Source organism: Lepidochelys kempii, chromosome 7 (assembly GCF_965140265.1).
Source record: "Lepidochelys kempii isolate rLepKem1 chromosome 7, rLepKem1.hap2, whole genome shotgun sequence".
Lineage (NCBI taxonomy): Eukaryota > Metazoa > Chordata > Testudines > Cheloniidae > Lepidochelys > Lepidochelys kempii.
Window position 1 is genome coordinate 54,370,346 of NC_133262.1, and position 24,372 is coordinate 54,394,717.

At 46.1% G+C, this 24,372-nt stretch overlaps 1 protein-coding gene across 3 annotated transcripts in view; it reads left to right on the forward strand.

Annotated features, from left to right (window-relative positions):
- SEC24C (SEC24 homolog C, COPII coat complex component) overlaps positions 1–24,372 on the forward strand; it is a 63,439-nt gene that overhangs the window by 21,952 nt on the left and 17,115 nt on the right. For 2 of the 3 annotated variants that reach the window (XM_073352859.1, XM_073352862.1), the window contains 8 exons: positions 1,187–1,317; positions 3,023–3,091; positions 5,788–5,899; positions 14,220–14,347; positions 18,872–19,010; positions 21,059–21,174; positions 22,692–22,816; positions 23,232–23,423. In XM_073352859.1, the coding sequence (XP_073208960.1) occupies positions 1,187–1,317; positions 3,023–3,091; positions 5,788–5,899; positions 14,220–14,347; positions 18,872–19,010; positions 21,059–21,174; positions 22,692–22,816; positions 23,232–23,423 (1,012 nt within the window). The remainder of the gene's footprint in view (positions 1–1,186; positions 1,318–3,022; positions 3,092–5,787; positions 5,900–14,219; positions 14,348–18,871; positions 19,011–21,058; positions 21,175–22,691; positions 22,817–23,231; positions 23,424–24,372) is intronic. The other variant, XM_073352861.1, reaches the window with a different exon arrangement.

The window sequence follows — 24,372 nt, forward strand, 5'->3', positions numbered from 1 at the left end:
ATTTTCTGTTGAATGAAAGCGCTGAATGGTTGTGACCATTAATGTTGATAACTAGCTGCAAGGATCAGGAAGAAGTTCCCTGCAGCATTTTACAATTGGCTAGGTGAATTACCTACTTCTTAAAAGCTATCTGCCCAGTGTAGTTTGTTATTGGCCATGTCACTTAGGTTATGTCTACACTAGTGAGCTTACAGCGGGCACAGCTGTATTGATGCAGCTGTGCCGCCATAAGATCAGTTGTCTAGCACCTCTATGCTGACAGGAGAGAGCTCTGCCATCAACATAATAAAACCACCCCCAACAAGCGGCAGTAGCTTTGTCAGCGGGTGAAGCTTGCCCACCAACATAGCGCTGTGCACACTACCGCTTATGCTGGTGAAACATGTCGTTCAAGGGGTTAGTTTTTTCAAGATTCCCAAGGGACCTAAATTTTGCCAATGGAAGTGGTAGTATAGACATGGCCTAAGTGTTTAAGACACTGCTGGGCAGAACTATCCATTTTGTAAGAGAACAGTAGCAGGTACTTAGCTATCTACCTATATACTGCCTTCTGTGTCTTTTGCAGCCGAAACAACCGTGTACCACCGCAGGAATTTCCATTAATGAAGTATAAAGCAAAATGAAATAAATATATGCAATTTAAAAACTAAACAAATTAGAATAGCAGAATTTTAATCTGTGCTAATCTCGGGCAACACAAAAGCTGTCTGACACGCTTCTATCAGTATTTCTTTATTTTGTTGGTGCAGTATGGGGTACTGGACTGCTTTGGTCATAGTTTATATTAGCCAGATCTGCGGCATAGCCTGTGTTTTCATAGAGGCTTTAATGCAGATCTAACCCATTGCCTACTGTCTTAAAGGACCAGTTCTTCCCATTTCTGAAACAGGTTCCAAAAATGGATTACTTAAATCACTATTAAATCTGGACTACTCTGATAGAGAGACAGGTTACAATTGAAGAATTTGGGTAAATCTCTTCAATCCTAATTACTTAAAGGGCAGGTAGCTGTCCATTTTTGGATTAAGGTGACTAGAATAACTGGTTAAGAAAGGAAGTGTTTAGTAGTATTTGTATTAAAGTAGCTCCAGGGAGCCCTAGTAATAGACCCAGGACCCCGTTGTGCAAGGCGCTGTACAAATACAGAACAATTAGTTATGCTTTCATTCTGTTGTCTCATTTTCAGGTTCCTTTGGACAGGTTAGGGGCCCACAATCAAACTATGGCGGTGCTTATCCAGGAACATCAAATTATGGGAGTCAACCTGCACCACCTCCCCCGCCAAAACGCTTGGATCCGGACTCCATTCCTAGCCCTGTAAGTTAATTCAGTTCTCACCAACGTGAACTTCCACATAAAACATCTTCTTATAAATCAAACTGACGGGTGCCAAAAACTGGTCCCAATGCTCTATTTGTTGGCTTTGTTCTTCATACTTCTGCCCATGAATGGAGGTTCTGGGAATATAACCTCTGATTTACCAGAAACAGTATTATCTAGTGATTAGAGCATGGAACTGGGTGTAGGCCATCTGAGTTCCCTTCCCAACTCTGTCATTGATTCCGTGTGTGGTCTTGAACACATTACTGAGCTTCTCTCTCCCTTTGTTTCTCTGTCTGTAAAAATGGGATACTTACCTGCCTCAGACCCAAAAGCAGAAGTATGGGGGTATTTCAAGTGCACATTGATTTATCAAAGTAGTGCATATTGTCACTCCCCCGGACAGAATTTGATCATTGTGTGCTGATGTTTGTTAGTGGCTTTTCGAAAGGGTCTACATGTGCTGGTTTAGGCACAACACATGACCTGCCTTAAAAATGATCACATGTCCTGTGGGGATTGTCACCTGAATTTTGAAAACCTCCCACTTCACTGATAGGACAAAATAAGTTCTCTGTCTGAAACAGTTGACTGACTGACACAGGTCCCAAAACTGCATTAATTTTTTCTGACATTGAGATTATCCAGCTTCTAAGAAGGATATAAACAATTGAGTTAGAAACCAATGAACGCTCAATTTGAGGAGGCCTGAAGAGCTTGTTTATAGTATGGTGGGCCATTCGTTATAGGTGTACTGTTACTCAATCATGACAGGAACTGATTGAATATATAACACCATAGCAGTTAATCCAGCTCTGCTGATATTTTATTTAACGTATGGGCCATAAATGTGTCGTCTTTCCTGTTCCGCTAGATGTAACTTCAAAGCAGCTAGTTAACTCTGTTGCCAAGAACGTTCTATGCAGAATCGTGGGAGACACTGGTAGTTGAAGGATGAGCTATTTCTCAAATTTTAATCCTCTGCAGAAGGGAGGTTCCAAAAAGCAGGCAGGGGAGTGCAGACAAGCAACAGTGTGAAATGACAGTCCCTCGTAATTCCTACCACTAGCCTCTTAGGCTCGTCCTCCACTCTTCCTGATTCTGCTGAGTTGGTGTTTCCAAAGACCACAATTGCTTCTGATGCTGACAAACTTTTTTAGGGCAGTGATTTTAGTCACTTCTTAAATTTTATACCTGGCTTTAATCCGGCTTTATGTTACCACCTGATCTAGCTAACGGTATTGAAGTCCTAGGCTTTTCTGGTTTTCGATTCGATGTTTGTGTGTGTTTTAGGACTTGCTTTTTGGAAGGAATGGGGGCATTTTAATACCTTTGCTTGCTTCTCTTTCACTAAATTAAATCTCAAGAAACAGAGATTGCATGCTCCATTGCAGCATGTTCTTAAAGCGCAAATCCCCAAATTCTAACAAAACAAGCATGTGAGCCATTATCTCTGCCAACATAATGCTCAGAACCCAAGAACAGTTCAATGGCAAGACAGATCCTGGGATTAATGTGTAGTATGGAAGCAGATGTGTTCTTTTCCTCTTGTTGCATGATTGTACAAATGTATATATCTAACTCCAGTGCTATAAATTCGGGCAGAGAGAAGTAACACTGTTACTTTTTGTTTTATTACTCTTTCTTTGTTTTTCTTTTTGTGGCACTCTGTTACTTTAAAAAAAAAAAAAAAAAAAAAAAGCATCTCAGTGAGCTGCCACCCCAGCAGAAACCCAGGCACAGAATAGACCCAGATGCAATTCCTAGCCCAGTAAGTGCGGTGTCTGTCTTCTATCATCTGTGTTGGTGACCACCTGTGCATGCTTGCGGCATAAGCTTCACCTTACTAACCCTTCAGTGTTAATCTTTTATCCTTCTTTCCCATCCCTTTCTGCTTACCTCATCAAAATGAATAAAATAAACACCACATGGGGACTGGTCATGAAATAAGGGGCAATAGAAAGTGGACAGCACTTTGGAAGCAGATTATGAAGAATGTCTCCCCTCCACATTGTCTGCCTGACCTTTAAAAGCAAAATACCTACCTACATGTAGCTCACGAAAGCTCATGCTCAAATAAATTGATTAGTCTCTAAGGTGCCACAAGTACTCCTTTTCTTTTTGCGAATACAGACTAACACGGCTGTTACTCTGAAACAAAAAATGCAGTATGAGTAGTTACACATACTCTCTCTGCATACCATATGCATTACAAGTACACACAGTTTGTTCCTTAGTGGAAGTCTTTTCCACCTGTGTAAATTGAATTTGATTACTGTTTATTCTTGAGGTGCCAATACTGGGCTAATGTTTGATGTATTGTCTCACTTTTGAAGTAACCATTTTGTTTTGACATTAATTCCTTGTCTGAATCCCTTAGCAGACTTCCTCTGAGGCATGGGGAGCTATAAACATTCTTTCATTATCTGTGATCCTACACCACTGTTAAAAATTAAAATGTTACATTTGTAAATTAGAAATGTGCCTTGAGAATCTTTTTAAAATGAAAAGTATTTACCTTTGGATTGGAGGAAAATGGTGGATTAGATTTTCTATTACCCCAATATCATTTCTGTTTTACTGGTGATTGGCTAAAGTTGGTCACATGACTCATATCTAATCAGTGATGACACCAACTTCAGTTAATCTGTAGAGTTTTGAGAAGAGATTTTTCCTGGAATGGTCACAGTCTGATTCTGTGGTTGAGCATTCCACTTGCACAGTTTAGAACATGTACTGTGTAAGGGTAACAAGAACTCTGCTGTATAACACTCTGCATGTTAAAATAGGTTGCAAATTGGGGGATATAATTTGCGGGCATTGGATTGTTCAGTATGATCAGTGCTAGATTAATGCTTAAAATGGATTTGGCATTGGTACTGAAAAGGTAGTTAAAAGGGCTCAATTCTCTTTCTATAGTCTCCCATTCTGTGGCAGAATTCATTGGATACTTTTAATCCAAAAGTGCTGTTGAACTTCATAATGCATAATCTCTAATTAGATGTATTCTTTTAAACAAGTTTGTCCCGGTAATTAGTGGATTTAACACTGTTACCATCCTGTCGAGCTCAGCTTGAATGATCTGTAACAGTCTGAGTTGCAGACTGGCCTCGGTCCCAAAAGCTCAAAGTATGAACTAGTGAGAGCACTGTGTAGAAGTGATCAAATTCCTTAGAATCATAGAATATCAGGGTTGGAAGGGACCCCAGAAGGTCATCTAGTCCAACCCCCTGCTCGAAGCAGGACCAATTCCCAGTTAAATCATCCCAGCCAGGGCTTTGTCAAGCCTGACCTTAAAAACCTCTAAGGAAGGAGATTCTACCACCTCCCTAGGTAACGCATTCCAGTGTTTCACCACCCTCTTAGTGAAAAAGTTTTTCCTAATATCCAATCTAAACCTCCCCCACTGCAACTTGAGACCATTACTCCTCGTTCTGTCATCTGCTACCATTGAGAACAGTCTAGAGCCATCCTCTTTGGAACCCCCTTTCAGGTAGTTGAAAGCAGCTATCCAATCCCCCCTCATTCTTCTCTTCTGCAGGCTAAACAATCCCAGCTCTCTCAGCCTCTCCTCATAACTCATGTGTTCCAGTCCCCTAATCATTTTTGCTGCCCTTCGCTGGACTCTCTCCAATTTATCCACATCCTTCTTGAAGTGTGGGGCCCAAAACTGGACACAGTACTCCAGATGAGGCCTCACCAATGTCGAATAGAGGGGAACGATCACGTCCCTCGATCTGCTCGCTATGCCCCTACTTATACATCCCAAAATGCCATTGGCCTTCTTGGCAACAAGGGCACACTGCTGACTCATATCCAGCTTCTCGTCCACTGTCACCCCAGGTCCTTTTCCGCAGAACTGCTGCCTAGCCATTCGGTCCCTACTCTGAGTTTTCATATTACTTTTGGTCACAGTCTAATCAGATATACAGTGGAATAGCTTCACTTTGTGAAAATACTGGGAACTTAACAGCTCAGAAAGAAAAGGCAGGCAAACAAGGAAGTGCAAGCTGAAAGATATTTGGAAATTATAACAAAGCTGCCAGAGAGATCTGTCTGTGACTGTAGTTGCAACAGAGCATACTGGGGAGCAGTAAAGAGCAGAATACTGTTAGAAAGTATTTTCTTGGGCCAAATTTTGCTTTGTGAGTCCAGATCAGATCTTAAAATGTAAAACATGTCAATCTTCAAAATAATTAAAACAATAGAAAACTGGGAAGTGGCTTTTTTTTTGGTGGTGGTGGTGGTGGTGGTGGTTGAAATAAACCCATCTCTTGTCATATTCCCAATTCCGAAACCATAAGAGTTGACTGCTTGGTAAAGCTTAAACTAGGTCTAGGCTTCTCAGTTCTTAGAGCTAGTAATGTTTGTCCCAATCCCTGTCTGATTGCTCTGTAACTCCAGATTCTGTGTTCCCCCTCCATGAAATGGAGCCTGCTGTGACTAACATGCTGCTTTCCATTCTAGATCCAAGTAATTGAAGATGACAGAAATAACCGCGGATCAGAGCCATTCATCACTGGAGTTAGAGGGCAGGTCCCACCCCTCGTTACTACCAATTTTTTGGTGAAAGATCAAGGTAAAATACTGTTCACTCCCTCCGTAAGTCCTCCTCTTACCTTCCCCTCTCCCCCGCACAAAAAAAAAGCACATTACCAAAGATCCAATTACATTATTATCAGACATTCTTAATGGAGAAGTCTGAGGAGCATTCCCTTTATGGTGCAGGGGCACTAGCTTTTTACCTGTGGAGGCCTGAGTTCAAATTCTGTTTCAGGTCACAAGTGAAATGAGTAGAGCCCCAACTTGTACTCCAGTGGATGTTTTGGCCACCTAGAACTAATCAACAAGTAAAGACAATTGACACTTCCTTGGGGAAGGCATAAGAACCAACATAGCAAAGTGTGTTAAAAAGCCAGGAATAAACAGTTTTTCTTCAAGTGTTCGCTCATGTCAATTCCATTCTAGGTGTGCATGCGCACACGTGCACGGCTGTTGGAGATTTTTTGCCTTAGCAGTATCCGTAGGGTCAGCTGCGGTGCCCTCTTGAGTGCTGCGCTCATGCATCAGTTCCTTCTCACCTCCCATGGTGGTCAGTTAAAGCGCCTTTCCCTTGCATAGCAAGGATTAGTGGTTCTTCTACTCCAGTCTTCGAGCCTTAGGGCCTTGTAAATAGTTTGTAATTAGTAAGTAGTTGTTAAGTAGTCTAGTTATAGAGAGTCCCAGTGGGGACTTTGCCCCAAGCAGGGCATGCCTCAGTCTCAAGGTTTTAAGCCCTGCTCTGACTGTTAGTGACCCCCAAGCAGCTGCCTCAAAGGCTTGAGGGAATCACACATGTGAAGCATCTGTAAGTGTTGCATCTGTAAGAACTTTTGTCCCAGAACTGAGAAAGAGCGAGACATCTGTTTGAGGACCCTCCTCATCTAGGCTGCTCCCCACCCGGCATTCGAGCCTTCTTGTCTAGACTCTGCCCTGAGCACCTCAGCCTCGGTGCACAGCGCACCCCGGCACCGGGCTCCATCCGACACCACTGGTGTCTGAGAGGAGCTCAAAGAAGGGTGATGCCCCGGCACTGAGCAAGAAGGGCGAAGGACCCAATTTGGGCCGACAGCCCACACCGGAGCCACACAGGGACCTCCCTCCTCTCCCCTCCACCCCCAGTGGGGCCCCCTCGCTCCCCAAGGCATCCGCCACTGACTCCAGAAAGGGCTAGGAGACCCAGATTGGTGACGGGGACTATACCTTCACAGGCTTTCCCGGCTCCCAGAGAGCAGAGGCCTCTACCAGTGCTGCCAGCCCCACGTGTCGTAGGTCATGGCAAAGGCTTACAGTGAAGGCAAGCCAGTGGTAAAGACCCCTCTGAGGGTAGGCAAATGATGCTGGTCTCCGGAATAGAGACAGCGTTTTCCATCTCCACGCCCCAGGTCTCCATCTTCTACAGGATGTCCTAGATCACTGGCTTGTCTCACTCTTGTCGCAGTCTCTGCCCTCTCAACGTGGGCCGTGTAGAGGAAGGCACCGATCATCCTTCCACTGGCTGTCTGCTCGGCACAGATCTCAGTTTCGTAGACCATGGGAGCGGTCTGCGTCATGGTACTGAGCTCCCTGTCCCTAATCCATCTACTCGAGGCACCGGTCTCCCGTGGCAATGGTTAGCCATCAGACGCAAGCTTCTACGTCCTCTCTGTGGTCACCGGAAGGTGATTTCTCCAGTATGGAAAGGGAATTCAGCCCTTCACTGTGACAGCATTGGCGCAGTTGGGCACCTAAGGCTGCGTCGACCTCCGTGATGCCATCATGGCAGCGAGGCTAGTGGCTGGCGCAGTAGCCCTATGGGGGCGCGTGGGGCATGCCTGTGATGCCGATGCCTCCAATCGACTCCTCTGCCACCGCCTCAGAGCAGCAACCGGCGGCACCGAGCACAGTGTGCGAGGTGCACTCGGAGGCCAGGGTAGAGGAGTAAGCGCCCACCCCGAAACCCTCTTCCCCCATGAGGAATGATTTCTTGGGGCCTCCCCTGGTAATTCAGTAGTCGTCCTCCTCCCCGGATCAGGCAGTGGTCTTGTATATGCACGCCATGGCTCATCAAGGGCAGATCTCAGGAACTGGTGCAGTGGAGCCTCGATCTGGTACGTTCCACCTGCCATGACCTGGGCCTGTTGGTAAACTAAAAGAATTTGACCTTATGGCTGGTGCAATGAATAGAGTTAATTGGGGCGGCTCTCGACTTCGCTCAAACCACAGCCTTCCTTCTGGAGGTGCATTTTCAGGAACCATCACGTAAATGTCAGGGAGCTTGAAGCGGTTTGCCTCGACTGAGAGATGTTCCTGCCCCACCTGAAGGGCATGGTGGTGCAGGTCCTGACAGACAATACCACCGCAATGTATTATATCAACAGGCAGGACCAAGCGAGGTTGTTGGCCCTTTACCAAGAAGTTTTCAGCCTTTGGGACTTGTGTGCAGCATGCCATCCACCTGGTAGCCGCACATCTGCCTGGGGCGAGGAATGTGTTAGCAGATCGCCCCAGCAGAATCTTCTCATCTTGCCACGAGTGGTCGCTCCATCCAGAGGCTGTCAGAGTAATCTTCCAGTGGTGGGGGACTCCCCAGGTGGACTTGTTCGCGTTCCGTCAGAACAGGAAATGCCATGCATTCTGTTCAATCCGGGGAATGGGTAGAAGATTGGAAGATTCAAGGACCACTCTCAGATCTTAATATTTATATACCTGCAACAAAACAAACAACAAGGCAGGTATTATACATTATAGCGTCCCAGACAGGCCCCATACACAGAGCAACTGAGACAATACGATAACCAGAGACATAGGCAGAGACCGACCAGATGCAGATCAAACTCTTCCCAATCCACCACATCCCAACAATCAACATCTAAACAGCAGATTTGAAGGTTTTGTCCAGTGCTTGACAAACCTCCCCCAACTTTTGCTGCCAACACCACTTCCAACCAACCATCCTTTTACTAACTGTCTAAAGCGTTCTATCCAACTTGGCAAACTATCACTTCTGACAGACAGGAATTGGAAATCATCAAAATCAGCTATGCCGTCCCTCTTCAGGGACCCCTCGTGAACCCCTCCTGAGACAGGAAGTAGAATATCATCTACACCTGTAGGTGCTAAAGCCAGTTTCTGTACATCAGAGGGAAGGGCTTCTATTCTCCCCCCCCCCTTTTTTTTTAACCCAGAAGATGTCTGGAGGATGGTGTCACCCATCCTTGATCTCAGAAAGCTAAACAAATTCGTCAGAACACACGATTCAGGATGGTTATGTTACCTACAATCATTCCAGCGCTGGAACAAGGGGATTGATTTGCAGCCCTTGACCTTCAAGACACACATTTTCACATTGCTATACGTCCAACGCACAGGAAATTTCTTCAATTCATACAGGGACAGAATCATTTCCAATATACGGTACTACCCTTTGGCCTTTCCACAGCCTCCTGGGTATTTTCCAATGTCCTTGCTGTGGCAGCAACCCTCCTTTGCAAGCATGGGGTCACAGTATACCCCCTACTTAAACAATTGTCTGATCAAGACTGTCATTTAGGAAGAAGCCATCACAGTCGTGCAACAGACAATGTCACTCTTCACAAGTCTCAGTCTACTAATAAACTTCCAACAGTCCACACTAATGCCAGTCAGAAACTGGACTTAATCGGCACCCATCTAAATTCTCTAGAAGCAACAGCATCATTACCTCCTCAGAGATTCGCCACTCTAATGAACCTCATCAATACCTTAGTGCACAGCCCACAGATATCCACCAGAGCCTGCCTCCAACTACAAGGTCACATGGTGTCGACCACATACGTGGTGAAACACACCAGGGTGCACATGCACTGCTTGCAGGGTTGGCTCAAGACAGTGAACACCCCACAGAAATGCAGTTTGAACAAACTTCTAAGCATGCCAGTAAAGGTCAAGGCCTCACTACAATGGTGGAATCACCTGTGCAACATCTCCATAGGCGTCCCTTTCCTACAGCTTCCTCCTGAAATGGTAACCACAACAGATGCCTCTACTGGGATGGGGTGCCCACTTAGGCAACCTTATAGTACAGGTAAGATGGTCTCTTTCCAAATCAACACTCCACATCAGTGTACTTGAACTGCTCGCAGTTTGCAATGCCTGTCCACATTTCATGCCTCTGATCAAAAACAGAAACCTACAGATTGTGACGGACAGTGTGGCCTAAATGTTCCACATAAGCAAATGGGGAGTGTGACCTCGGTTCCTCACTATGTAGGGAGGTCATAAAGCTCTGGACATGGTGCATCCAACACAGCATCACCATATCAGCCATCTACCTGCTGAAGTCTCAGAAGGTCACAGCTGAGGCATTAAGTCCAAGGTTCTCTAACGATCACTAGTGGGAAATCAACACCTGTGTGATCCAGAGCATTTTTCAACTATGGGGGTTTCCCATGCTAGACTTATTCACCACAAAACAGAACAGCAAATGCCCAAATTTTTGCTCTGGAGTGGGTCTGGAGCCAAGATCCAGAGGTGGAGCATTTTTCATCCTATAGGATACACCCTTCCTGTATGCCATCACTCCCACCCCATTGCTGTCCAGCGTCTTGTATAAGATCAGGATCGATCAAGCCAAAGTCATTCTGATAGTACCTGCCTGGCCCAGGCAAACCTGGTACCCATACCTGCAATGGATGTCCTTATGCCTCCATGTCTTCTCCCACTTCTTCCAAATCTCCTTTCTCAGGAAGCAGGTCAGACTCTGCATCCAAACTTGGAGTCGCTCCATCTCAGAGCCTGGCTCCTCAGTGGTTCCAAGGCGAGGAGGTAACTTGTTCGGAGGACATTGAAAACATCTTGCTAAATGACAGGTGGCCCACTACACGAGTTATGTACCTCACAAATGAAAGAGATTCCACATGAGGTGCCTAAACAAACAAATTGAGGCCATCACCTCAACCATACCATTGGTCCTGCACTACATGCTTTACCTTAAGAAATCTTGCCTTTTAATGAGTTCAGTATGAGCACATCTGGCTGCCATTACAATATTCCATGACAAAGTAGACGGTGTTTCAGTCTTTGCTTACCCAATTACCAAAAGATTTCTCCAGGGAGTGCGCAACCTCTACCCAGATCCAGAACCCCAACGCCCCTGTGGGACCTCACTTTAGTGCTTTGATTCCTCACAACTGCCCTATTCAAACCTTTGGCTATGTGTTCTCTACTACACCTCTCCATGAAAGTGGCCTTTCTAGTTGCCATCAAGATGAGTAACCCTCTCCTAGATAAATGGAGTGTGATGCAGAACTTCCACAGTCAGATTGCCTTCTGATGTAGCGGGGAAGAACGTGCTCCACCCTGACAGTTGATGTAGTACATGGCAGTTGTATTGTCCATGAGAACCGAAACAGCCTTATCTGTAATGTGGGGCAGGAACATTTGGTGGGCTAGGCAGACTACCCCGAGTTTCCCTGATATTGATGGAAAGAGAGAGCTCTTCTTGGGACCATAGGCCTTGAGTCCTGAGGCACCCTAGGTGGGCTCTCCAACCCAGCGCTGAGGCATCGGAGACCAGGGACACCAACGGTTGGGGCCTTGAAAGATACTCCTGCACAGACAGTGCATTGGTTCCACCACCAAGTCAACAAATCAAGGCCCTAGTGGGGGACAGTGAGTACCATGTCCAGATGATATCACAAAGGTGAATATACAGTGGCCAGCCAGGCCTGGAAAGGTCTGAGACATAGCCTCACGTGTTGCACCACATATGTGCATGATGCCATGTGGCCTAGGAGGCTCAAGCACATCTGGACTGTGGTGACCGGATGTGTCTGACAGGAACACGATCCTGCAGAAGTAAGGCCTTTCCCGTATGGAGTTGAGAACTACCCATATGAACTCTATCCTTTGTACAGGTATAAAGGTGGATTTCAGATAGTTCATTAGTAGACCTAAGGCCAAGTTTGAGGCCACCTGCTTTAAGAAGTCCTGGTGAGCCTTTTGGTCATCTTGAGGTAGGGAAACACGATAGCCACCACTGCCTCTTCTGGGGAAGAGAAGGAAGAGGCTAAGGCTTGTTGAAGGGACTCTGCCTTTCCGAGACCTGTGGGACCTCCTCTTCAGGTTTGGCCCTGAGCTCAGAACCGGAGTCTGGGGTCTCAGTGTGGTACTGGAGGTGCCCTACTTTCCGAGGTCACAGAATACGAACACCTCAAAATGGTGCCCTGGCCTGGGGGGACCCCCCATGGGTTCCAAAAAAGATCATTGCATGAGTGCCAGTCCCCATGGTCCTGGAGGCCAAGTGTTTGGGGGCACCCTAGCACCTGAGGTCACAGCAGAATAGGAATAGTGCAGGGAGTAGTGCGGGTGATCCTGACAGTGGGGAGAGTAGGGCCCCAATTTAGACTCTGATGGGGAAGACAGGCTGTGGTGGGGAGACCAAGGGAATGCTGACCCTCTCAGTGCTGGCAAACGGTGTCACGGAGAAGTCTGAGCCAAGGTTCCCCTAGTGGTGCCACATGAAAGCTGGAGGATGGCTCTCTGCCGCTCATCGGTACCAGCGGTGCAGTCCTGAATCTCCAGGGACTCTGGGACTGGGAGAGTGAGCAAGTCTCTAGCAGCCGCAAATGCCTCTAGGGTTGACGGTACCACAAATGGACCAGTACAGTGTCTGCTGGAGGATGACACTTTCCGCGCTGGAATTAGTGGAGCTTGTGGGGGTACTGAGGCTGGCGGAGGTGGGTGCTGCGGTGCCGGAGAGGAAGAACAGCTTGACACAGGTCTCACTCTGTCAAGATCCCCTGACCTTCCTTTCAGCACTGGGGAACAATTCTTCTCTGGGTGCTTACAGTGCTGCTCTGAGGTGCCAGGAAGGAGAATTGGTGCCAGGACTCTCAACTAGTGAGAAGAGCTCTCCGCACCAAAACTGAGGTGCTTGGTGCCAAGTCTGAGTGCGACTCCAATGCTGGTCTTAAGGCTGTGTCCATGAGGAGGACCCTCAGCCTTGCCTCTTGGTCTTTCTTGGTGCAGGGTCTAATGTCCCTGCAGATCTGGCAGCAGTCTTTCTGATCTTCCCCTAAGCACTTGAGACAGCTCCACTACGGGTCACTTAAGGATATAGACTTGCCGCAGGAAGCGCAGGGCTTGAGGCCTGGTGGCTGAGGCATACCCTGGTACCGGTGCGCGGACAAGTCTCTCCAGCCAAGTGTGGAGGTGTCCAGAACTCATTAAGTAAACTACAATAACTATATGCACTAGAAAAGAAGAAAAAAAACACTGGGAGAAATTACCTGAGCAATATGGAAAGTTCTAGCAACCATCATAGGCGGTAAGAAGGAACTGAAGGGGCATGTGGTCGGCGGGACCTTTTATACCAACACTATAAGCACATGGCACCAGAGAGCGCTGAAGCTGACCCAATGGGAATTACAAAGGGAAAAAATTCTGGCAACTGTACTTGGGGCACGCACAAGCCATGTTGGAACGGACATGTGGGAGCACTCGAATTATGTTTCATGGGTACAACTGAGAGGTGCACCCATACTGGAGTAGTAGGGGTGTTACACATCAGGAGTGAGGTGCATTGGGAACACAGAGGTCTAGGAATAGAAATACATTATGGTTAAGGCTACGTTTATGTCACAGAGGTCATGGAAGTCACGGAATCCGTGACTTCCAGAGACCTCCATGACATTCCCTGCTTCAGCCTCAGGGGCTGCAGGACTCTGGAGTTGACAGCCAGTGAGGCCCAGTGGGTTCCGGCGACAGCAGCAACAAGCGACAGGGCCCCCTGCATAGTTCCAGTGACAGGTGACAGACTCCTGAGGGGGCCCTCCTCAGGGTTCCAGCGACGGGAGGGGGACACCTTGGGCGAGCGGCTGGGGTGTCCCATTTTCTCTTTGGGAAATATGGTCACCCTGCAGCTGCCATGGGCAGAGGGGGAACCATGGAGCTACAGCAGCAAAAGTCACAGATAGGTCACTACTTCCATTAATTTTTGTTTTTTGCCTGTGACCTGTCCATGACTTTTACTAAAAATAACCATGACAAAATCTTAGCCTTAATTATGGTGTTTAATGTCATGAAAGAGAGGCATTGCTTGATCTGGGGGTTGGGTGAGGAGGGGAAAGATTTCCCTATATCTGTCTGCGTTATGTCTGACTATCACTCCCACATTTTCAAAAGTGTATAAATTCCCTTGTAAGCTATAGAATCCAATTCTGCAGTTGTCACTTTTTCTGTACTGCCGGACATAGAGGCTGTTTGCATTAAAAATGGAATTTCTACAAACCTTAGAGCTGGAAAGCCTGCATTATGACTTCACATGTTGCCCATGATACTTAAATTAATATAGAACTATAACCTTTGTTAAAGATCTGTATCTCTGTTCTCCCCTCCAGGTAACACAAGCCCCCGCTACATAAGATGCACATCTTACAATATTCCTTGCACCTCAGACATGGCCAAACAATCCCAGGTTCCCCTAGCTGCTGTCATAAAACCACTGGCTACGCTACCCACAGATGAGGTGAGAGCAACATCCTGGATCTGCAGTTAAGAGACTCTGAACTCCTGGCAGCATGTTTCTTCAGTATATGTCTGTCTATGGGAGCCAGATAATCTACATTTTTGTGAAAGGAGAGTTTAGAGGGTGAAGACTAAGCAAGCATCAGTTCTCAACAAATGTACAGTGTCAAGTAATTGTTAGGCATGAGTGGGCTATGCTATGTTCTATGAAAGAACTGAAGAATTTGACCACTGCAATAATATTTACTGCTGGGCAAATTCTGCATCACTGTGCATGCACAGAATTTATGTCCCCGGCGGATTTCTTTGCTTCCCTGCAGAAAAATGACTTTGTGATGGGGAAGGAAAGGGAAGCCACAAGACCAGTCATATGACCCTCCCTACCAGCATGTTTCGGGTGCCCAGGGCAGCTGGCAGAGATATAAATCACTGTGGTGCAGGGGCCGGGGTCTCTCCCAGTCCTGCCTGGTGCCTCCTACCCTGCGCTGGGCACAGCTGCTAGTCCTGGCTGGGCTGGGGAGGGTACGACTTCCTCTTCCCCTCCACAGCATCCAGGGCTGTCAGCCCCACCCCCAGATTTCTCCCCTGGCTGTAGAACTGTGCTCCCTGTGCATGCTTCCTCCACACATTGCTCCTCAACTGCAGGGGGAAGGGATCACTGTACAGGGAGCTGCTCTCTCATCCTCCCAACCCCCATGCATCCCGACCCCCTCATACCCTGAGCCTCACCCCTCCCACACCCAGAACCCCCCATGACAAGCCCCACTCCCCCTGCACTACCCCAATGAGCCACCTCCACCTGGATCCTCACCCTACCGAGCCCCAACCAGCTGCACCTGGATCCGCACCCCACTGAGACCCGATCCCCCCACTGAGCTCCCCACATCCTGATCCCCCGTGCTGAGCTCTATCCCTCCCACCCCCGCTGAGCTCCCCACACCCAGACCCTCCTGCCAAGCTCTATCTGCCCCACCCCCAGTTCCCCCTCCCCCACCCCCGCTGAGCCCCAACCACCTTCACCTGGACCCCCCCTACAGAGTCCCATTACCGTTGCAACCAAAACCCCCCAACAAGCCCCTGTGCATCCAAACTTTCTTCCCCCCCGGATACCCCACTGAGCTGCCCACACTCAGATTGCCCCACACACAACCCTCTCAACCCACACCTGGTTTCCCCCCGCCCCTCACTAAGCCCCTCTGCACTTGGATCCTGCCTTGGTGAGCCTGCCTGTCCCATATCTGGTGCAGCTGGCATGGAGAGGCAGGGCCCTGCTGTGTTTCTGGGGCAGGCCCGGTCCTTGCGCTGTGACAGGGTTGGGTGCAGCCTCATTGCCGAGCCCATGTCCCAGGGAGGAGCTGCACAGTGATCTCCCACCTCTGTGCAGCCAGGAAATAACTATTGCACTCTGCATCCTCGAGGAATGAGTCGTGTGTGGTGTGCAATAGTGTATGTTTTGTGTGTTTTACAGCACTCGGAGCACTCCTTAGCTCTGTGGGGTGTGCTTTTTTTCTGGTAGTACACAGTCTGAGAAGAACCCAATTGCCCAGAAGCCTAAGACAGGACAAAGTGTTGTGTGCCCAAAGAAAACGCTGGATTTCTTGGCTGCTGGACAAGGCCACCAGAGGAAGCAGTGGGTGGGCTGAGTGATATCGGGACACAAGCAGTGTTGAACTTTCAGAAGGGAGGGTGGTTGGAGGGGCTGAATGGAAGTATAGCCTAGAGAACTATGTAGATATGGGGAGGAGAATGGGCTGAGTAAAGCAGTAGAACTGAGCTGTTTAAGGGGATGAAGGGGGACGGGAAAGGGCAGAGTTCAACCACCAGTCCAAGAGGGTATGCTGTCGGTTAAGGCTGTGATCCGTGATTGGAGAGAGGAGGTCTGACTTTCAGCTATAGTTGCATAATTTAAAGGCCAGAAAGTCAAGCAGTGGATACTTCTAGTTGTGAGATGCACTTTGAACTATGAATGCAGCCTGTAGCTTGCAAGTGTTCTCTTAATGAAATCAGACTGTCCCACTGTGGCTAAATTTGCTAATCTCTGAAAGTTGCTACACTGTCTACTCTGGCTTGGCTTTAAAAAAGATAGGATGCTTATCAATGTGTGTAATTCAAGAATGTTTTCTTTGCATATGAGCATCGAAAGCAGTGATTAAAAATTATCAGACTACAGCTTGAATTAAGAACATTCATAGAGATATGCAGATTTATGGGTGCATTATGAAATAGAATTGCTCACAAATACACTGTGACTGGAGTCCCTAACTTTTCTAGGATGGAATCTTACTGTTTGAGGTTTTGAAAAGCTGAAAAGCACTATGCAGGAACTCAAAGCAGTGAAGGACAATCCTGGCCCTTATGTCAGAAAACATATCCTTTGGAATAAGGTGGCACATTGTAATGGGTAAAAAATGTCTGTCTGTTTAAAGCCTCAGCCACAGAAAAATCACATCTGTGCTTGAAGTTGCTGTTGAGCATATGGATGTCAGATTCATGAGGCAACAGCAACCACTTATCGCATGGCTTCAGTGTTTTGAGTTCACACAGTAGTGTGATACAATTTGCCTGTTGTTACAATGTACAAACTGGCACTGTCTCTAGACCACTTTACACAGGTAATGAATGAGGAGGAAAAGGAGAGAGCCATACATCAGTGGCTGTTTTTAGTATTACATTTAAATACTACTAAATCCATAAACAATGATGATGCACATACATGTTTAAGAAGGCTTGTCTACACTACGGGTGCTGCAGCTGTACAGCTCCAGTGCTGTGCTATGCTGTTATAGTGCCATAGTGTAGATGCATCCTACAGGGATGAATGGCGTTTTTCTGTTACTAGGTATCCCACTTCCCTGAACAGGGGTTCACCATTCTTCTGTCAACCTAGCCATGTCTACAGTGGGGATTAGGTCAGCATAGCCCTGGTACTCAGGGGCATAGGTGCTGACTTTTATTGTTGCCTGGGAGTGCTGAACCCCTGCTGTGCCCCAAGGCCCTGCTCTCACTCCACCCCCTTCCCCACAGTCTCCCGCTCTCTGCTTTCCGCCCTCCCTCAAACCCCTCGCAGTGCTGCCAAACAGCTATGGCTGGTGGGTGCTGAGCACCTACTATTTTTCCATGGGTGCTCCAGCCCTGAAACTCCCATGGAGTTGGTGCCTATGCTCAGGAGTTTGCATTTTTTACACTGCTGAGCAATGTACCTGCGTCAATCTAAATTTAAAGTATAGACCAAGCCATAGACTTTTAACCACTAGACTACATGCCTTTTGGGATACGTTGCGCTTAATCAAAGTAAGCCCATGCACCCATCTGCAGCGAGGCACGCTCCAGGATTTGATGCAGATATGAGTGAATGGCCCAAATGTAGATGTTTCCAGCCCCGTCAAGAAATTCTCTACTGGCTTGAAGAGAAACCAGGAACAAAAGATTTGTGGGCATAGCCACAGTGAGCATGCAGCAGTAGGGGAGGCCTTAACTAGTGCTATTCAGCATGACGGGACCTAGGTTTCAAACCAGATGGACGTCATCCCTGACATATACTGATTTAACTGTTTACTTGAAATGATCTCTGTGCGGACTCTCAGATTGGTGGTGGCAGTGGTATTTTAATTTTATATTAAAGGTGGGACAAAGCTGAGTATGTAATAGTCTCACGAAAAATAAGTGCATTTGGCCCAGTAGTCCAAAGCAGAATGCAGCGAAATATGTTAGACAATCACAGCAGCAACAATAGTTTAGTTTAATTTAGTTGAGATAATGAGACTACAGCCTGAAAATTAAGGCATCCATATTTTCTTGTCCTTGAGCAGCTAAATTCAAATTTGGTTGCTTGATGCACAATCAGAATTTTCCCCCAGTCTCTCGCAAAGAATTCAAGGGGTTAAATGTGCTTCATAAAGTGAAGTGGCTGATATTTACACCTTTGGGAGTGGAATTAATTCTAGCAGTTGTAAGCCTTTCTGTCTCTGGCAGTGGGTTTCCCTAGAGTTACTTTCTATGAGAAAATGGGAATAAGGCATTTGAGAGAGTCTCATGTAATTGATCTTACTGTTACTGGGCTGGTGTAGAAAGAGGCTTGTCATGTTACTGCTGTGGGCATTGGGGTAAAGTGCAGAGGGCAGGCTGTTAGATATCAGCACATGAGCTTGGGGGTGAGGAAAGAAGTTATCTTTGAATAGCACTGACCAAAGTCCAAACACTTACAAGTCAGCTAATCTGGGTATACAAAATTAATTCCCACAATTGCACAAAAGCATCTAAGAAAATGTTTCCTGCACTTAAACTTTCTCCACTTCTGCTATTCGCTGCATTCTTCTGACTGTTAACAACTGCAACCCACTGAAGAGCTCCTGCACTAGGAGCTTGAGACAATAAGGCATTTATGAAATGTATTCCGAACTCTTGGACTCCACAACTGTTAAAATGCTACGGCCTGCATAGTCTACCAGGAGGACATTTCAAGCTCTGATGGCTATATACACTTCCCCTCCCACCACTGTGTGACCTGTCTTTTTTTTATCCTCAGGTTCCTCCCTATTTGGTAGACCATGGAGAACCTGGTCCTATCCGGTGCAATCGGTGCAAGGCCTACATGTGTCCTTTTATGCAGTTCATTGAGGGTGGAAGGAGATTCCAGTGTTGCTTCTGCAGCTGTGTCACTGAGGGTAAGCCGCCTTTCTAGAATCTGAAAGACGTTTCAAGGAGGTGCAAAGAAATAATTTCATTAGAGGTGTCTTCATGGCATAGAAAACCGTAGAGCACAGTTTGTTGGCTTCTGCGCTGCAATTCTTTACTCTTCAAAATATTCCATAAAAAGTACATTGAGGCACACAGTTAAGTACTCAAGTCTGAAATGCTAAAGTTAAGATTGCACAAGTGAATTGAACCATACCCTTTGTGTGTTTGCTTTACAATACTGATCGCCTACTATTTCTCAAACTAGAATATACATTTCTCATCATTGAACACACACATAGTATCTTATGTTTGTTAGTTTGTTTACTTACTCTGTTTCCATTGTCCAGAATGCTTTTGACAACCTGTGGAACTCTTTGCCAGATGACGTTGTAAAGGCCAAGACTATAACAGGTTTCAAAAAAGAATTGGATAAATTCAAGGAGGATAGGTCCATCAATGGCTCTTAGCCAGGATTGACAGGGATGGTGTTCCTAGCCTCTGTTTGCCAGAAGCGGGGAATGGGCGACAGGATGGATCACTTGATGATTACCTGTTCTGTTCGTTCCGGGGCACCTGGCATTGGCCGCTATTGGAAGACAGGCTACATGGACCTTTGGTCTGACCAAGTATGGCCGTTCTTACATTCTTATGACTTACGCTTAAATAGATTAATGTTCTTCTCTCAACAATTTAGTCAACAGCATGTACTGTAGCTTCTTTTCAACCAACACTGCAGCCTACTTAAGTGCCATTCAGTGGCGAGGCAATTAACAGCTGTAAATGGCAATGGCCTATATAAGCTATTTAATCTTCACTGTTACTCTAAATTGATACCATTTAACCTGGAGTATATTGTGTATAATTTACTGTGTACTTCTCATATAAATGACTTAGATGAACTCTAGCATGCACAGAGTAGTGCATAGAACTACAAGATGCGACACATGTATTTAAGGCTGTAAAACAAATTGCATGTCTTATTATTTGAGAAATAGTGGTCATGCTTATGCTCAAAGGGGCAGAGTAAGGTTGCTTAGGCAGTCTTTGTAATTTTATTTCTGATAGTAGTGAACTGTCCTACATTAAAATTCTCAAAATACTCAATATAGTTTTTAAATAAAAATAGAAAAAAGAAATTCCATTATCTGCAGCCATTTGGCTAGGTACCTCTGTCCTGCATGCTGCACACACTGTCCTGGTCACCGTAGGAATAGTGCAGGGGAGTGTCTTACATGTGAATCTTAAGAAAAGAGAGCTTTCCACAATTCTGCAGCTAATGTCTGTTAGGAGAGACCTCCTTTCTTCTCATATGCCACCTCAAACACACATTAGGTACCTGCTCAACTGCTTCCAAAGTGCATTTGGGCACAGATGTGCATCTGAACTTTTTAATTTGCAGCTCAATTAGCCCTGCATGTATGTTGCAGCCTTTGTGGCACACTGTGAGTAGCAAAGGCTAGGCAGACTGCTTCACAAGCAGTGCTTTGCCCATAATGGTGCCGGCCCATCATAACAGCTGCCCTTCTCATGCTAGCAGCATTGCTGTAGCAGACTTTGCACTCTGAGGCTGTATGTGCAGCAAGGTGGGGCTGTCTCCCCTCTTATGGAGATGCACATGGTAAATGAACTCAGCCTGTTGGTGAGCCTTAACTGCTTCAGTGAGCACTAAACCTCTAACTTATCTCAAAGTCCTCTTTCAATCACTTGATGTCAGCACCCCTTTTACCTTTAACTCAATCTTTTATTTGGGGGAAATCCTCTGAAGTAACCCAGATTCTGTTACAAGGTGCTGTTTTGTAGTGACATTTCTGACTGAGCATAGCTCTTGAGTCTGTTAATGCTGCTCCTGGACCGCCAGTAAAGATTCCCCAGTCATGGTCATGTGCACACTAGTGCAAAGCACTTGACCAGCTTTCCTTTGGTGTAGTTGAACACCGACTGCAGCTGTCACCATTTTTTCTGTCTCTTGACAATCAAAGTATTAACTGTTGTAGACAAATTGTGTGTCTGTAAAATTTGATGTCTTTGTCCCTAGTGCCTCCTCACTACTTCCAGCATTTGGATCATACCGGCAAGAGAGTGGATTTCTATGATCGACCTGAATTATCTTTGGGCTCCTATGAGTTTTTGGCAACAGTCAGCTACTGTAAGGTACAATAATGTACAGTTAGTGCAGTGCTATGATGTTAAATAAATCCCATTTCCTTTGAGAAACTAAGCGGAGGCTGAATCAGCTGGATTGACTTTCTAGCTGGTAAAGTCCATTGATGGCATTTCCTTATACATCTGAAGCAGGTTAGATTTTACATACTTACTTTACAGTGGAAAGCAAGTCAGATCGCACATCCCATAATATCAGTAATTGTTACCAGTAACTAAAACCATATCTAGGAAAGTACAAGCAATCTCTCCACAGTGGCAGCTGCATGTTGCTTGCCATCTGCTAGAGAAGACAAGTTTCTGTTGCCTGATAGTCATCGGGAATTGAGCAGGTAGAGATGGGAACTAATGCGATAGAGCAAGCCCCTACAGCAGTTACTGGCAGTAATTGCACTTTGTAAAAAGGGTTTCAAAGAGACAAGTCCAGTAAATCTGATCACATATTTGAAACACTGGAATAGTCTGGAAAACTCACCTGCTTCAGATTCTACGCATTTGTCAGTTTAAACAGTATCCTAATTTTTCAGATACTTTTTTTTGTATGAGTTCTATTTTAAAAATACTCATCTGTTTGCTGAAAAGGATAGGAAAATAGTTTTCTAAATGTTGCAGCTTTTTAGTGACCATGACCATATTTTTGATTTTACTGAGAGCTGGCAACACAGCCTTCAAACACATCTCCACATTTCAGACAAAACAGCTGACTGGGATCGTGGGGTAGAAGGCCTTCCCCACACTCTTTCCCAGCTTAATTCTATCCCATCCTCCTTGCATCTCTGTTCTCCATATTCCTCTCTGATTCTTGCCACCAGTTCTGCCACCCTCTTAAAGTCCTTTCTCTCTTTCTCCTTCTTCCCTTCCCTTCCCTTCCTCCCTGGAAGGAATCTGTGTCTCCATTCTCTTCTAATAGCTTAAAATTCCATTTATGCCAGTAGTGAGGCATTCACTACCCTGTTGCTACAGTGGTCCTTTTGTCCTGTGCTTCACTTTCCATTCTGATTGTAGACTGCAAAGAAAGGAAGTGCCTCTTCAAAGCAGAATCAGTGCTCTGAGAAATAAGGACTCCCAGCTCTGTGGGAGGAAGGTCTTCGTTCCCAGTGCAAGAGACTAGCTTCCAAAGCCTTCTAGAGCATGAGAGTTCTGGGAAATCCTGCCTGCCTGCTGCCCGCTCCATCAGGCCTGGTCCATGTAAATAGGAGCTTCCTTTATACCAATCCTGGTCTTTCTGCTCAGTTGCTCAGTGACGCTACATTCCTTCCAGGGCTTGACATTAGAGCTCTTCCATGCATGATTATGATGTGTCAGATGCTAGAATTCAGACATACTTTAAATTAATTGGGTGGGAGTGGAGAAGCAAATTAAATGCCAGTATCTTAGTTTCTGCTCTTGACTGATTACTAAATAGAGGTCACTGTGGTTTTAAAGATGACAATTTGTCTGAGTAGCAGAGCCTTTGTATGATCTCCTCTTAAGCATGGTGTAATGTTTTTCTTTCCCTCTTCCCACAGAATAACAAGTTTCCCAACCCACCTGCTTTCATTTTCATGATTGATGTGTCTTACAATGCTGTAAAGAGTGGCTTGGTGAGGCTGATCTGTGAAGAGTTGAAGTCACTCCTGGATTACCTGCCCAGGTAACTAGCTCCTTTGTTCTGTACTGTTGCAGCCAGTAACCTCAGCAAAGCCGCCACCCCTCTATGCCTTTTCAGAGGGGATGCTCCCTTTAGAATGCTTTTACTGCTGGTGAAAAGTGAAGGTTGACAGCATGCATGAGCCTGGCAAGTGGCATTGCAAGCCTCCGTATCCTGGCCCAGCAGTGTGACTCAGCCCTGTCCTGAAGGGATGGCATTGAGGGTGGTTGCCTTCAAGGCCATTCAGTCTGTGCCCAACAAAGGAGCCACTTAGTACCGGTTGTGGATACCTGTCCACTAGGAACGATGGTACAGTTATCCATTCTCTGGTCCTGGTTTGTTCTATTTGATTCAGAATATTGCAGCAGTTGTGTTTTCAATGACCCCTGTGATGCAGTAAGTGTCCTTTATTTTACAGGGAAGGCAACATGGAAGAGTCAGCCATTCGGGTGGGCTTTGTCACTTACAACAAAGTGTTGCACTTCTATAATGTGAAGAGCTCATTGGCACAGCCACAAATGATGGTTGTGTCGGACGTAGCTGATATGTTTGTGCCGCTGCTTGATGGCTTCCTGGTGAACGTGAACGAGTCCAGGACAGTTATTGTCAGGTAACAAGGAACTGGGGTAGAAATGTGCAGTAAATGGCTTGTCAAATGGACCCATGCTGTGTTGAAATAGGATCCAACTCTGATAATGCCCAGTTGTACAATTCTTGGCTATAGTATTTCTGAATCATACATTTAATAGTGTTTAGGTATGACTTAATATTAAGTATGCCCACAATGGAGCTGGCAAGAACAGGGAGGTGCACTGTGATTGGGGGTATCCTTACGTTGCCAGGATGCTGCAACTCTAATAGCCTCTACAAAGTTTTATATGCGCCAGTTTGTTAGAAAATGCTGAAAGACAATAATCAGCACATGATATACCGGCAACTGATGCACACCTTGGAATACAGCTGTACTTCACTTCATTTTCGGGGTTGTCTGAGCTTGCTCCACTAGAACTGTGACTGAACTGGCAGGAGGCTGCAAAATGGGACCTTAAGAGAGGCTTCTTTAGAGAAAAATCTGTTAGACTGTGTCACTGAGAGCAGGCGATCATAACGGAGTTCACAAAGTCAGTTTATCTGAGGTTACTGCTTTGTAGCTGAGAGTTGAAGTGACTGTGCTGACTAAATTGATTCTGTGGGGAAAGATGAGTGAGTGGCTTACATAAAACTAATAAGCTTTGAGTACTTGATGGGCGCTGTTTGGCTGGACTGAGTGGGACAGGGACTTACTCTTATTACTCAGAAATTTAGAAAGCAGCACAGTGAAGCAACTGAAGGGGAATGAACAGAAGACCATAGACCCTTTAAGCTAGAAACTAGTTTGCTCACTGTCTTGCCTGTGATGTTCCTGAGGGACAAAGAAGAGGAAGCTCAGATCATAACTTTGAAGGAGAAGAAGAAGTTATTAGAAGAAGCATCAGTTGGGGCCATAGAATGTGCACTGAGGAGACAAATGCAGCCAGAGGAAGTGGATGGAGAGATGACTAAAGATCAATTTTTTAAAG